The 16,460-nt window shown below is 33.8% G+C and overlaps 2 protein-coding genes across 8 annotated transcripts in view; one reads left to right on the top strand and one right to left on the bottom strand.

Annotated features, from left to right (window-relative positions):
- Positions 1 to 4,554, top strand: part of LOC141486617 (uncharacterized) — a 48,827-nt gene extending 44,273 nt beyond the window's left edge. For 4 of the 6 annotated variants that reach the window (XM_074184865.1, XM_074184863.1, XM_074184862.1 and 1 more), the window contains exon 6: positions 4,169 to 4,554. In XM_074184865.1, coding sequence (XP_074040966.1) covers positions 4,169 to 4,470 — 302 coding nt within the window. In that variant the 3' untranslated portion in view covers positions 4,471 to 4,554. The remainder of the gene's footprint in view (positions 1 to 4,168) is intronic. The other 2 variants (XM_074184864.1, XM_074184867.1) reach the window with 1 other exon arrangement.
- The window catches only part of ENGase (cytosolic endo-beta-N-acetylglucosaminidase), a 67,230-nt gene continuing 55,268 nt past the window's right edge, over positions 4,499 to 16,460 (bottom strand). For both annotated transcript variants that reach the window (XM_074184859.1, XM_074184860.1), the window contains exons 7-8: positions 4,910 to 5,376; positions 4,499 to 4,693 (exon numbers count right to left, since the gene is read on the bottom strand). In XM_074184859.1, coding sequence (XP_074040960.1) covers positions 4,564 to 4,693; positions 4,910 to 5,376 — 597 coding nt within the window. In that variant the 3' untranslated portion in view covers positions 4,499 to 4,563. The remainder of the gene's footprint in view (positions 4,694 to 4,909; positions 5,377 to 16,460) is intronic.

The raw sequence follows: 16,460 nt of genomic DNA on the forward strand, positions 1-16,460 counted from the left end.
ATGTACTGTCAGATATAGATGAGCAAAGTTCCAATGTGCTACAGCAAATATAGAGGCTAAACTGTTTACTTAGATTGAGCTTAACGACTTAGTTGGGGATCTTGGGTTAACAAAAGAAAAAGCTGAATTGTTTGGTTCTAGACCAGAAGAAAATAACTTGTTGGCGGTTGGAACTAGCATATATGTGTATAGGAAGAGAGAGCAGCAGTTTTCGAAATTTTTTGCACAAGAAGGTGATTTGGTGTACGACTCACACATTCCAGGTCTGATCAAAGAGTTTGGTGTTGAATACAAGAAAGAAGACTGGATGCTGTTTATTGATTCTTCCAAAACTATTTTGAAAGCTGTTTTATTACACAATAGTAACACTTATGCATCTATACCTGTTGGCCATTCTGTACATATGAAAGAGACCTATGAAAACCAAGAAATAGTGTTGATTAAAATTGGCTATTCGGCTCATGGTTGGATGATATGTGGTGACTTGAAAGTAACATGCATGCTTCTTGTCAGCAAGGCTGTTTTACCAAATCTCCATGTTTTTTGTTTGAATGGGACAGTAGAGCAGGGGATCAACATTGGTGCAGAAAGAACTGGCCTGTGAGGGGGTCTTTAAAACCCGGCGAGAAGAACATTCTCCGCAAAAACCTTGTAATTAGATAATTAGATCCTCGAAACATTATCTTACCACCTCTAGATATAAAGTTAGGCCCCATGAAACAGTTTATAAAGGTATTGCCAAAAGATGAAACTTGTTTCAAGTATCTATGTCAGAAATTTCCAAACCTTTCAGGCTAAACAGACATTCGAAAATTGATGTTCGAAGTGAACTTTGGAGCCACAATGACCATACATGAGAAAGAAGCATGCGATCATTCAAGCAAGTTGTTACAAAATTCTTAGGAAATGCAAAAGACCCAGCTAACATGTTGAAATTTTTTAAGAAACTAGGATGTTTGATGAGCGTGAAAATCCACTTCTTGAACAGTCATCTTGATTACTTTCCGGTAAATTTGGGAGATGTTAGTGAGGAGCAAGGTGAGTGTTTTTACCAAGATATTAGATTGATGGAAAAACGTTACCAGGGCCGCTGGAACATCAACATGATGGAAGACTACTGTTGGTCACTTCACCGTGAAGGTCAACAAGCGACTCATCGCAGGAAAAGCCACACAAGAAACTTCAAAGAAAAAGGAAGTATAAACCAATTCCATCTGACTGGTGAAACCAACATTACAACACTGTATCATTATTTCAAGTAACCTACTGTAAATAAAAACCATGATAGTGATTCAACATAGTGTTTCAATAATTTTACCATATACCGTACAGATTTTAAATTATATAAAAAAAGTAAATTTCTCAAACACTATGGTTGATACCAAAAACTAAGACCACATTTGGATTCAGCATACAAAAATCTATAAAAATCAGCTATTAAAGTAAACAAAGTTTTCAAAAACATTTTATTGTTGGCCTGTGTAATTGTAATGGTAGCAGTGACTCACATTTGTTTCAAAGTTTTTAACAGAACTGCATCGTTCACTAAATAACTAGACCTAGATAATTAATTCCATTCGTTACTTAATAACCGCCTAAGAATTTAATCTGTTTGATAAATCTGTTTTTCCGTTAACCAGTTGTCGCCCCTACGAACGACAACCCTAAAAAGTCCAACCTTGTGCGAGCCAATGATTAACGAGGTCTTACCTTTCAACGTGTGATTCCTAGCTCAGGTTGGACGATAGGCAGTGAACATCGATCGTCCGGCCTCGCGGCTTGAATCACCGTTTCACCTGAAGGTTGATTGAATGAGTGAAACAAAACACTCACGCCAACCCAACCGGCAAATGAAAGATTCCACTTCACCAATTTTTTTTTCACTAATCAGATGACTAAGAATTTTGCTATTGGAAAAAGTAATTTTGTTTCATAAAAACTATAGTTTTTTTTAAGATATTGTTGAAGTCACAATTGAGGCTGTAGATCAATGAAATTCATAAAAAGATTGAATGAGTTGTTTCAATGAACCCAAATTTAAAATATTGTGGGACACGGAGACAGAATGTACCAGGAAACTGAAGAAAATTTGATGAATGAGGTATGTATGAGGTGAATCAGACATTGTGTCCTTTTCAATAAAAATTAATAATTTGCTGATAAACATGAATCCGGGGAATCTACACGTCAAATTTGCTCCGAAATGAATATTCACCATACAAATGCTTGGAGACACCTCAAAAAAGCGGTTTAAAATGTTACAAAATAGTCATATCTCAATCCAGGTGATCCCGAAAGGCTATTAGAATTTTGTAATTGGCTAATAAGAAAACCTGATTCTTCTGTTTTCCTGGAAAATGTAATTTGGAAAGATGAAAGCACTTTTACGAATTGTGGGATATTCAACGGAAATAACGAACGCATTTGGAACATAAACAACCCCAGGCAGTTCCGAGAAATTCGACCTCAAGTACGATTTAGTATTAAAGTGTGAGCAGGAATTCACAAAGGTAGAATTTAGGGTTCTCATTTATTTGATGGGATTCTGAATGAAGAAACCTATCACCAGTTTTCAATGTCGATTTTCGAAGACTATTTAGATGATCTACTTTTGGCTAACTATAACAACATCTAGTTTCAACATGACGATTTTCGAAGACTATTTAGATGATATACTTTTGGCTAACTATAACAACATCTAGTTTCAACATGACCAGACGAGTTTCTAATTATCTGACTGAAAGGTTTGGTGATAAATGAATAGGGAATAATGGCCCGGTGAGGTGGCCAGCAAGGTCTCCAGACTTAAGTGTTATGATATATTCTTATGGAGTACACTGAAAAATAGAGTTCATGATCAGAGGGAATATCAAAATATTGAGGACCTTCAACACAGCATTGTTAGAGAGTTCGGAAGATTGAGGAGGAGGGAAATTGATCGTGCAGTGATTAATATTCGAAGCAGGGCACAGTTGTGCCCTGCTTGTGCACATGTTGAGCATTTGCTGTGATTTACTTCTGTTTTTACCTTTTAGTTAATTATTGTCATTTGTTCAAAGTTCTATTTTCATTGAAAATGACACAATGTCTAATTCACCTCTTACATACCTCATTTATCAAATTTTGATTGTTGATTCTGTCTCCGTATTTTTTCATTGGCTTTTCAAACGAACCAAACTCGGTGAGATTTTGATTCAATAACTTGAACAGAGTTCGATGTGGTTGTCGTCTTTCGGGATACTAATTTAAATACATTTTCGATGTCCTAACACTGTTTCTATCGTACCTGTTTGTAATAAATTTGTATCATACCTCTTATTTCGCCAAAAATTCAATGACTTGTACAATAACAAAATGTCATTGAGTGTAAAAAATTGAAAGTCAAATTTAGAAACATCAAAGTCAAAGCCTATTATGATAAGAAGTAATTTTTTTCAATATTTCCCATTTTTCTAAAAAAAAATGATAACTTATGATACATCATTTAAAGGATGAAATCTGGTTCTATTCAAAACAGAAAAAATTCAATGTAGCGCCCATAAAAAAATTAGGTTGATGATGGTGGCCGGAAGACGAAATGAATGAAGACTGAAAACGTCACTATATAGCAGGGAAAAAGTGGCAATGTGGGGGTGCAATTTATTTTCGAATTCTTCAAAAAATAAAGCCAGAAAAAAATTAAAACCATTTTCCGAAATTTCTGTTTTTTTCCGGATATCTCCGGATATACTCGGAATTTCAGAACTTTCTCAACAGCATATTGTTAGTAGGTTAAATGCGCAACTTTGCCCCAATTTAACCATCTTTGTATCTCTCATAGTTTCCGAAATCCCAACGGTGAGGATCGAAATTGAGACACCCTGTATAAAAATAGTTGTTTACAGAGATTTTTTTCTTTCAATTTAAGATTTACGTGAAAGTAGTTGTTTCGAGAGGGTTCTATCTTCCAGTTTGTGTCTGAAAGTCACTTCTTTGTATGATGTACATATTTATATTGATAAAGAGTTTATTTTGATATCAATTATTTTCTTCCTCTCTTCAGGAGACTCCCAATTTTTTTGTATAAAGATGGACAAGTTGAAATCCAGTACCTTCCTTTTCTAAAACAACTACTTTTCATCCTCGTTTCTATGCCGTATTGTCAACATTACTATTTTATTGTTTACAGGGTATGGTAGCCAACAATACTACTTTAATCGTTTGAAACAGAATCCACTAAACCGTATAAATTATCCACGCCAGGAAAATCGCAGAGAAGAGGAATACGGGTTTCGATCTATGCATGATGGTATCGAGCACAGGCAGAACAAGGATAACCGTATATTTCAACAGAGAAGTTTCAATGTCTATTCAAATGATCCGAAACCTTTTCCATATATTCGTAAGTTCCAGGAAGATTCATTCAACTCAAGAATCTCCGATAAGCAAATGGAAAGGCGACAAGGAAGACCGTTCATATTTCCCTCTTAAATGTAGTAAGAAGAATCACTTGAAAATGTACATATTCGTAAAAGTTTATTGAACTCATAAAATATACAAAAAGCGTCTTTTGGACTCTTGGAGTTATTTATTGATCAAAAATGTTCCATCTGCATTCTCGATTCCAAATCCTCCCAGGTGTATCATCGCTCCTTCTTTGATTGATGCACCTACTTCTAGGATCCTACTTGGAGGTGTATTGAATAAGTATACACTGAAATTCAAATAATAATATTAATAATAGTCGACTTTATTATTTTCAAAAAATATGTCAAAAAAACAAGATGGAGGAAATACACCAACAGAAAATTTTTGAAAATAAAGTTCAGTTCAGTTCCTGGATAAATTCAACAACTGAACTGTTCTCTCACTTAACCCTAAAAAATGATGCTCAAAATATTCTAAATATTCTAAAGTTCATCGTTCTCACCTAGGTAGCCAGCCCTCTTCAATTTTTCTGCTGTATCTGCATTTGATATTATTCAGTATGTCTGGGGATTCTGTTGGATTAACCTCCAAAACTGTTGCGTTACTCAAAATTTTTTCTGTATTTTTCTCCAGAAGGACAATTTTTCTAAAACTGTCATTACAGGTACCGATGATTAGAGTTATTTCCAGAGAAGCCTGTTGCTTTGCACTCTTGGTTAAGAAGAAAACAACGGTGTTGCCATCAATTTTCAAATCACATGCAAACAAATGGTGGATATAGTCTATTTCACCGTTCAAAGTTTCCTTGGATATCAGGCAAACATTTCGTGAATCAACTATATCGACCTGTAAACATCTGCAGGTATCTTTCATTTTTGGTATAGTTTCATATTCGTTCAATAATTTCGAATTGTTTGGGTGCAAAAATTTCGAAAGTTGGTGCTGCTGGCTAAACATATTATAACACCTCTGAAACAGAAGATGAATAACGTCAATAATCGATAATTGATAAGTACCGTAATTATTCGAAGGACTGAAAAAAAAGTTAATTTCTTTTTAAACTTCGCATTTTCCTATGAATACGTAAAGGAAGCAAAATAAAAAAATATCCATGAAATATGTACACAAAAAATTTGAAAATCAATAAATTGATGGATGTAGCCGTTAGTTACTACGTGGCAGGTACTCATAATGAAGAAAAGAGAATTGAAACTTTCTATGTCTTTTACCACTTTTATTTGTAACTAACGTTACTGCAGTTTCGTCCTATAAGGACATTTTCAAACTTACACAATAAACTAACAATGATTGATTACATTAGCTCTTATATAACACCACTGTAGCTAATAATAGAGGTACTTAGCTTAATTGAGTACCTGAATTTTGTTTACTAGTGACAATGTGGATATGCTAATTTGAAAACCGGTGAGAAACTAAATCGATTTGATCATTTATAGTTCGTTCAGTATTGTCTGAGAGTAAAAGAATCTCAAGAATGCAAACATGCCGCTACATCAAGCAAATAGCACTGCAATTCACCTACAAAATCATTGAGATATGTCTACCCTCTATATCCCTTGAGGACGCCGCTAACGAGCCATTTAAATAGGGATATGCGGCAAAGAACGCAAAACACCGCAAAACACCGACAAAGAATGCGAAAATACCGCCAGAAGAGCCGCTCGATGTTTTTTCTGATATTACGTTTAAGATAATATTGATATAGGCGTCGGACTGGGGGTATTGATATAAATGTTCCATTGATATATTCTCTATGATGAGAAGATAATAAAAATATGGAAAATATGGTGAAAAGTAATTTTGTTTAAATATTTTATATTTGAAATAGTTTTTTATTATTTAAAATTGTTACCTTCTACAGATCTATAAATAAACAGAATATTAAATTTACAAATGAATACAAATGTAGAAAGGGCAAAAAGTTACTGCAGTTGATAAATTAGCTTTTTGGAAAAAAATAAAATTTGTCATCAACTTGAATTTGAAAAATTTTGCATATTAAAAGAAATATGTATCATCTGGTGTAGTTATGGTGTAGTTAATTTGTAGTTATGATTCGTCTTTTGATATAAATGAATTTGATATTATTATTATTATCATTGACACTGATAATATCAAATTGATCGTCGGTATGATAATGAAGATGGATAAAGTATTCGAAACATGACCAGATAAGTATACAAATAGCATAGATTTCCACGATTAGCAATTTGAACATCTGATTTCGAGTTGAACCACGGTCAAATTTTGCGTTGTTCGACGATTCGGCTTCGAACTTGACATTTTCGTGAAGTAGAAAAGTGTGGCTGGACTGGAGAGAGATTCTCGTTGGTTTGGAAATGAAGATTCATATTCCTTATTGGATTTTATAGTTGATTAAGAAAAAATTTTATAGATTCAATAAGAATACTTACTTCGAATAAGACATTGCGATAATTTTAATCTGAAAAAAGTCTACAGGGATTCATTGAGTGATTCTTCACTGGATGAATCAGTTTCATTAGGACAATTGGAATAATTTTTTATGATAATGAGTCTATGCGATCATCCAGATCCCACATCTCTGCTTCGATTCTGATCGTTTTGTGGATACATTTTTCACGAACTTTTTGGTGGACTGTTTCCAGAGCACTGTATAGATGTTTCTTTACTTCACACAGCTTGAAGGTCCTATCATTCCTAGCGATGAATCCTTTAACTTGAGCCCAAACCAACTCTATTGGATTCAATTCACAGTAATAAGGCGGCAACCGAAGAACCGACATTCCTTTAGTCTTCGCCATCTCATCGGTGACATACCTGACGAATTTTGACTTATGACTTTTAGTCAAGTTGAGGATACCCGCTTTCAACATGGTCGATTCAAAAGGAATAGCTTTCATTTGTAACTACTCAGTAATATCTACTTTCTTATAACACGATGTTGGCAGCTTCTCGACTCGTCTACTGTGGTAACTTGCGTTTTCCATTACTATTACGGATCCCTGCGGAAGTTTTATAAGTTTTATAAGTATAAGTTTATAAGTTTTATAAGACATTGACCCATGTCTCATCCAAATAAAGAATAGCTTTACCTAGTGCTCTGGCTTTCTTTATTCCTCTAAAATAGTTTCTTCTCCATTCTACAATCTCTGATTTTTCTATTAACATGCTCTTTCTATCTTGCTTTCCAAAAGTGAAATTCAGCTCATGTATTATCTTCCATAATCGAGTTCTTCTTATATCAGGAAAAAACTTTCTTCACAAATAACTGGCAGAACTTTATTCAATGTAGGTATTTCGTTTTTTATGTAAAAAGAGTGTACTGTTCTCCTAATAGATTTATTCACTTCTTCATCGATAACCAAACACTTTCTACCAGTGGATACTTTCGGATCGAAAGAGTTGTTGTTTTCCTTGAGTTCCTTGAGAATTCTGAAAATTGTCGATCTATTGACACCGGTCATACTTGCGCATTTTTGCACTACTTCCTCCTTACTTTTTATTTCGGGCGGATATTGTATTCTTAAAGAATTATATATAAATTCAAAACAATTGTTTTTTCATTTATATTTAATGGGGACAATTTCGGACGCTTCACGATTCCCGCACAACTAGCTACCATGTTGTAGAGCTGTTTATTCAACGCGCTCTCGAAGTAAACTGAAGAATACCGCGAATAATCCCGCTAAAAAGCCAAGTCGGTCTTATTGATGGGTGCGATGTGTCTGTTGACAGTATAATTCAAAGGAATGTCTATTTATACCGCCTTCAAAAAAACAATGTTTATTCAATCCCCTTCGCCTAATTACCTACTTGTTGGAGAATGACTTGGTTACTACTGGACATATTTTAACATTTGTCATAGTAGATTTGTTATTTTGTTTGTTATGAATAATATTTTTCAAGAATAAATATTGTATTCGTTGAGAGTAAATAATTTAAATGCAGTACGCCTATGGCACTAAAATATATAGTAGTCTGTAGTCTCTCTCATTTCTGAACATATTATAGGTTATATAGTGTTTTAAACGAACAATTTTAATTCAAATGTTGGTTACAGAAATCAAGATAAAAGCGATATGATTCGATATCGGTAGAAGGAAATAGTAGTGCTAGATGGGCTTTTTCAATTTAAATTTGAAAAATGTATGACCCCTAATATTTTATAAATATTTTTCACATATAGTCAGTGGGCATACATGAAGACTGGCTATAAATCAAATCATCTCAAAGAACAATTCGTTCAGGCCAGTCTCAACTCCCTACACTGTAGGTTAATAGACCGACACCTATCATAAAACAACTACTCCCCTGGCTAATACCACGAAGGGCGTTGTATTATATTCGATAGGTGTCAGTGCAGAATTCTTCAATAAAGTTATTATTCCTGCATATGCTGTTGGCGATACAACTGCCGCAATAGATTTTCAATTATTGGAACACACTTGCAGACCGGTTTCGGGCTGTTTGGCCAGTCGTCAATGCAAGGTTGTTGTAATATTCGTGTTGGAATATTAATTGAAATTGTAGAAGTAGTTTTCAATCTTTGTTTATTTTAAACAATCTCTCAGTTAAATCTGCAAAGTGACAACTCACAGTCTACTTGACATACAATAATTAAAAACAGCATATACAGGACGAAACATTACATTTCCTCCCTAACTTCAATTTTATCACATTCATATAGAAGAATAATTTGTGTGTTTAGCTTTCCTATGTGGTTGTTGTCTTCTAGGAGGTTCATGAACTTCGGCTTCAACAATTTCTTGAATTGGTGTATCTTCTTCTGATTCTATTTCTTCATCTGGTCTCCTATAATCATGAAAATCTTCATCGTATTCAGGTGTAACATCTAATACAGGATTCATTTGATCAGATTTTACATACTTTTTGAATTTCATTTTATTTTTTCATCAATAATTTTCAAATTTCCATCTACATCTTGATTGGTAATTTCAGGAATAGTCGTATGCATGGATCGGTTGAAAAGTAGTTCAAACGGAGAAATTTCTGTAGTGGAATGTGGAGTAGCTCTATAATTCATTAAAAATGATTCTAATTCATCTTTAATATTTCGTCCGCTCATCACTGCACACAAAATTGTCTTCTTGGTAGTTCTGACTGTTCTTTCAGCAAGTCCATTTGCTTCAGCCCAAAAAGGGGTTACTTTATGATGTTTGAATTTGAAATGATCAACAAAATCACCAAATTCTTGCCCATTGAAAGGTGGTCCATTGTCTGTTTTCATTTGATTTGGAATTCCAATTAGGGAGAACAAAGAAAATAGTTTATCAATCACAGTTTCAAAGTCCACTCTTGGTATTTCATAACAAACAGGGTACCTTGAATATTCGTCAACTACAACCATGATGTATTTACCATTAGGATAGGGTCCAGCAAAACCCATGGTTAAATTTCTCCAAGGACCTGTAGGTAAAGCTGTTATCTGAATTGGATCTCTACTTTTAGTGGATGTTGCTGCTTGACACAACAGACAGGACTTTATTTTATTTTCTACTAATTTATCCATTCCAGGAAACCAAACTTTGCTTCTGAGAAGTTGTTTCGTCTTTACTATTCCCAAATGACCTTTATGAGCTAGCTGGATAACCTGTTTGCGAAGAGTTTCTGGAATGACCAATTTTGTGTTCCTCAGAATTGTTCCATTTGCAGAAGTCAACTCATATCTAACTTTTTTGTATGGTTTTAAAACACTGGTATTCCAAAAATTCTTCAAAGCCTCAAATATATGTTGGAATTCTTGGTCTCTTTTTGAAAATTTTATTACTTCTTCAAGAGAAATCGCCTTTGGAAGTGAGTTTTGAAGGATGAAGTTTATATACTCTGCAGGTTCAGATGTAGTATGTTTATGTTCTACTGGTAATGGATGTCTAGACATGTAATCAGACGGATTATTTATACCTTTTTGATGTTTCACTCTGAACTGGTATTGCTGAATCCTAAGACACAATCTTTCTATTCGGGCTGAGAATACTGATCGACGATTCTGAAGTATGCTGACAAGAGGTAAATGATCGGTATAGAGATACCATATATGTAAATGTGGAAATGTTCGATTGCCCAAGTTATGGCAACCATTTCCTTCTCAATCTGACTATATCGTTCCTCTGTTTGAGATAGTGATCTGCTGGCGTATGCAACAATTTCAGGATTTTCATTATCTCCTTGTGCGATGATAGCTCCTACTCCACAAGGACCAGCATCGACGTACAAGTGAATTTCTTTGTGAATATCAAAATATGCAAGATGACATTCTTCACTCAGCTGACTTTTCAAGAATTCAAATGTATCTTGATGTTTTTTTGTCCACGTCCAACATGTATTTTTCAAGATCAATGTTCGCAAATGTTTGGTGGTACTTGCTAGATTCGGAATGAATCTCCCAACATAATTAATCATACCCAAAAGACTTCTTACTTCAGATGCATTTTTCGGGGCTTCTAAGTTTTTGAAAGCTGCTACTTTTGCTGGATCTGGTTTAATTCCTTCATGAGAAAATACGTATCCAAAAAAAACTAGATTTTTTTGATTTAATAGATATTTCGCTTTATTAACTGTCAAACCAGATTCATTAAAACGTTGGAAAACTTTGTTCAAAGTATCATCGTGGTCCTGTTGATTCTTTCCAAAAATGAAAATGTCATCACTGACATTCAACAGTCCTTCAATGTTTATTAGAGTTTGACGAATGATATTTTGTAAAATTTCAGCTGCAGCATTCACACCAAAGCTAAGGCGTTTATATCTGAACAAACCAACATGTGTTGAAAAAGTAGTCACCATTCTTGATTCTTGGTCAAGTTCAAACTGATGATATCCATCATTGAGATCTATTTTGCTAAATACAGCAGCACCATTGAGAGCCAATATATTATCATCGATTGTTGGTGTTAAGTGACGTTCTCGTTTGATGGCTTGATAGGGAGCTCGCATATCCACACATATTCTAATGGTATCTCTACTTGGTTTAGGAACGATAACAATAGGTGATACCCATGGAGTTGGCCCAATGGCAGGATCGATAATATCGGCTGCTTGTAGTCTGCCCAGTTCAGCTTTCACTTTTTCCCTCACATGAAATGGTATTCTTCGATGTTTTTGTGCTACTGGTTGAACAGATTTATCGATATGAAGATGCACGGCGGGAAATTTCTCTTCGAAACTTCCGATTGTGTAAAATTTCAGTTCGAAATTTCTTATTATTGTTATATTCAAGTACGGCGGGTAATTTTCCATCGACTGGCAAAGGAGTTTTTGAGTTGTATGGAAATATTTGCTGGTTTGTTGGTAAAATGTTCTTGTTTTCTGCTAATTTTCTAACTGTTTCGGAACTCATAATATTTACAGTTGCTCCTGTATCGACAATAAATTCCGTTCTTTTACCATTTAGTAGAATTTGGACTTTGATAGACCTATTCGAAACTGTATTTATTGTTTGAATTATTCTGAATGCTTCTTCTGACGATGATTCATTATCTTTCATAAGTTCAATTTCTGGTTGATTATTCATTATAGCCCTTGTTTGTTGTTTGGAAGGAATTTTCATCATTCCAGTAGTAATGCAAACTTTTTGGAAATGTCCTTTTTTTCCGCATCCTCTACATTGTGCATTTCTTGCTGGGCATGTCAACTTGGGATCTTGATTATGCCAGTTATTGCCACAATTTCTGCAAATTTTCTCCGTTTTATTTTCTTTGACGGATTCAAAATTTCTAGTTTGACATTTTGACTTTTCTCGTTTATTGTGCTTGAAATAGCCATTATCTTTTCTATCCTTCCTGCTTTCTTTGCTGGTTTATGAAAAATTTGCTGTTTCTTTCTGTTCAATAGCCATAAGTTGATGATCGGTAGCTTCAAATGTTTTGCCTTTTGCTAAAAGCTCTTCTAGTGTTAATTGTTCAGATAATGCAATTCGCCTTATCCGGGTGGAGTTAGTACTGAAAATAATTTGAGACTTGATTTCTTTCTTATGGTCATCAAAATTACAGTTCTTGGATAATTTCAGCTAACGAGCGTAGTATTGATCCAAGGTTTCTTCAAGTAACTGTTTAGCTTGTCTGAAGTTATATATTTCAAACTCAACATTGATTTTAGGTTTGAAGTAATTGGATAATTTCCACTTTGCTTTGTCATACTCATTATCGGAAGATGAAGATGGTGGATCTGGTAAGGATGTATACAAATCATATGCATCATCTCCAATGTAATGCAGTAACATAGCTGTTTTTCGTGATTCTTTGGTAATGTTCATTGCCTGAAGATATATCTCAAAACGATTGATCCATCTTTCCCATCTGGTTCCAATATTGATTATATCGGATTTAGTATCAAATGATACAAAATTCAAATTGATGTTTTCCATTACTGACGTGGGTTGTTATTCTCGTCGCCAAATGTAATATTCGTGTTGGAATATTAATTGAAATTGTGGAAGTAGTTTTCAATCTTTGTTTATTTTAAACAATCTCTCAGTTAAATCTGCAAAGTGACAACTCACAGTCTACTTGACATACAATAATTAAAAACAACATATACAGGACGAAACATTACAGTTGTGTCTGTCATCAACATAAAGTCGATGATTTCCAAGTATCATTCCTCGAACTAGGCTGAAGCGGACCCCAATCGTTTATTTATATGAGGAACATATTTCTCTGAAAACTTCTGAAAATAATGTTGATTGGAGTCAATTTTATACTTGATCACTGACCATGTGGGTTATTTATTTGCACAGTCAACTCCGGGTAGTAACTTCCATGAGGATATCGATGTACTAGTTGTCTTGACGGCTTCAACACTTTATAACTGAAAAAACATTTTTCAACTGTCAAAACTAATGCCTTACAATGAGTTCATTCAACAGAAAACATATGATGTATGTCTAAAAGTTAGTTTCCTTCATCTCTTGAAAACGTGCGTCGATTTAAGTATTGCAGTCCTATTATTTGAGAGCAGTACTTGTTTTGGATTTATTCCACGCCAGAGGCTCCAGTTCTAACCATATCAATGGAATGAAACAACCAATCATCTCTTCTTCATTCATGCATTCACTGGGTGTGACTAAGTCCATATTTTATGGTGGAGAAAAAAATCCCCTTCAAAACTAACTTTTTGAAACTGCTTTCGTCTCACTTAAAGAAGTAACAGAGTAGCCGTTATCTTCAAACCATCTTTATCGTTTGGAGACTTTTTGTATCATCATTCGTATTTTTGACGGGCCTTAAACGAGTTTTATACCTCTTTTGCAACTTTTTTTCCAAATTGTTTTCTCAAAACTTGACTATGATCATTTGTTGATCCTGGCACAGTGGCAGATACAAACCTTAGGGTAGACCGGGGACAATTGAAATATTTTTGCTTCTTGAATTTTTTTCTCTGCGGCTATCGCAAATTTCTTAATTATGACATGGGTAAAAGGGAGCATATTCAATAGGGTTTCTATTTACATCATTTCGTTCGCCTAAAATGATAGATAAATAAGATTTTTATCGACCTTTTTTTGGGTAATTGTTACCTTCCACAATCTGAAAAAATATAAAAATTATAATGGAGAACTTTATACAAGTGTAGAAGGGCAAACTTTTTAGTTTACCCCGATAAGTTACTGCGTAAAAATCAAAGTATTTTTCACAAAGAAAAATCTTCTATTTATCAGTAACTTGTCGTATTTCACAATTTTGCCTATCAAAAAAAATTATTAAGAAATTATACTTATCTTTTACGTTTCGGAGGCCAAAATCTGCCTCCGTCTTCAGAAATAGATAAAAATTCGAATATATACGCAGTTATTCCTTTTTTTGAAAGCTTATTTCTTTACTTCTTCGACAGATGTCAAAGAAGTTTTGAAATATGAAATTATGTAAATGTTGTTGATTGACAACTGAAATATTCGATGTAATACAAGGTACTCTCCGGTATCAGTTTGTTGCCATTTCGCCACTATCCAAAGTTTTCTTCAAGATGGGTAGCCAAGTACGGTCTATTTCTAAGGAGCTATTCGAGATACAATTCTCTCCAGACATGAGAATATACGCTGATTCTTTTAGCTTACGTCTCTTAGAATGAGACTCATTGGTAATATTTCTTGTCCTATTCCATTCCACCCGATGTTCACCGTCTGATTTTAAAATGTTTTCTGATAATTTTGATCCTGTAAATTGTCTATTTTTTATATAATCTCGATGTTCATTCTCACGCACTTTCAATGGTCTTGAGGTTTTACCAATGTAACTTTTACCACAAGAACAAGGTATTTTATAAATACAATTTTTCTTCAGTGTTGTTGGGTTTTGTATGTGTGAGTATAGATCTCAGTGTATTTTTTGTTCTGAAAGTAGTTCTAACATCATATCTATTTCCAATTCGGTAATTGTTGAGTTGGATGTTGTGTAGTGGCGAAATGGCAACAAACTGATATCGGAGAGTACCTTGTATTACATCGAATATTTCAGTTGTCAATCAACAACATTGACATTATTTCATATTTCGAAACTTCTTTGACATCTGTCGAAGAAGTAAATAATAATAATAATAATAATACGTTTATTGGTCCTTAATATGAGCATACAAGAAGCTTGCTATAGGGCAAGTCAAGGTATACAAAATTGTAGTAAAATATAGTATTATAGGTATATATATACATATATATACATATATATATATATATATATATATATATATATATACATATATATATATATATATATATATATATATATATACACATATATACACATACATATATACACACATATACACACACATACACACATATATATACATATATATATATATATATATATATATATATATATATATATATATATACATACACACACATATATACACATACATACACATACACATATAAGTGAATAAAATAAAATAAATAAATGCTAGCGGACAGCACAGTACATTTGAAGACATAAGAAAACTAAATACTAGCATAAAATAAATATATGTATACAAGTGAATAAAATATGTAAATGCTAGCGGACCGCACAGTATATTTAAAGACATGACAAAAGTTAGCACTAGCAATTGCGACAATATTCAAAATACTCATTCAGATCGTACGGTGTAATATGAAGTAAGAAGTCTTTAGTTTTTTTCCTAAAAATGTGTGCCTGATTTATTAACTTCAATTCATTGGGGAGGACGTTATATAGTAACGTAAGTAAAGAAATAAGCTCTCAAAAAAAGGAATAACTGCGTATATATTCGAATTTTAATCTATTTCTGAAGACGGAGGCAGATTTTGGCCTCCGAAACGTAAAAGATAAGTATAATTTCTTAATAATTTTTTTGATAGGCAAAATTGTGAAATACGACAAGTTACTGATAAATAGAAGATTTTTCTTTGTGAAAAATACTTTGATTTTTACGCAGTAACTTATCAGGGTAAACTTAAAAGTTTGCCCTTCTACACTTGTATAAAGTTCTCCATTATATTTTTATTCCAATACAAAATAAATTACATTAATAATTAAAATATTCATTCTGACAAGCAATTGTGACACATGTAAAGATCTTCTTGTCGAGTACATTCTTCGTGGGACTAGTGACTACATTCAATGCACCGCACCCATTTCTATCCAGGGCGACTTCTGCCATACGGTTCCAGGCAAACTAGACAGTAAGTTTTTTCTTCGTCGCTTTCACTCTGTTCCTGATTGTTTTGGCGTTGTTTGGTTTTCTTGAGCTGGCGAACTGCCTTCGGCATGTCTTTGAACTCCGTAACTTTTCTCTTAACTTTCCTTTTTTTTTTTGCGTCTTACTCCTCTTGAATTGCATTTTTTTCAGGAGTGTCCGTATAGATAGCAGATTTTCTAGTCATTCGTTTGTAACATGTTTTCCTAGGCGGAGCTTTCGGCAATGGTCTAACAATTTCTGGCAAGAATACGTCCTTTGAAGTGCTTGGTTCTGCATCAGCACGTGAAAATACAGATTTTGAGGTGCTTGGTTCTGCGTCAGCTTGCGAAAATATGAGTTTTGAGATGCTGGAGAAGTGTGATGAGTGCCTGGTGATG

Source organism: Leptinotarsa decemlineata, unplaced genomic scaffold (assembly GCF_025532065.1).
Source record: "Leptinotarsa decemlineata unplaced genomic scaffold, Ldec_3_MD MMD2_tig00026358_RagTag_RagTag, whole genome shotgun sequence".
Lineage (NCBI taxonomy): Eukaryota > Metazoa > Arthropoda > Insecta > Coleoptera > Chrysomelidae > Leptinotarsa > Leptinotarsa decemlineata.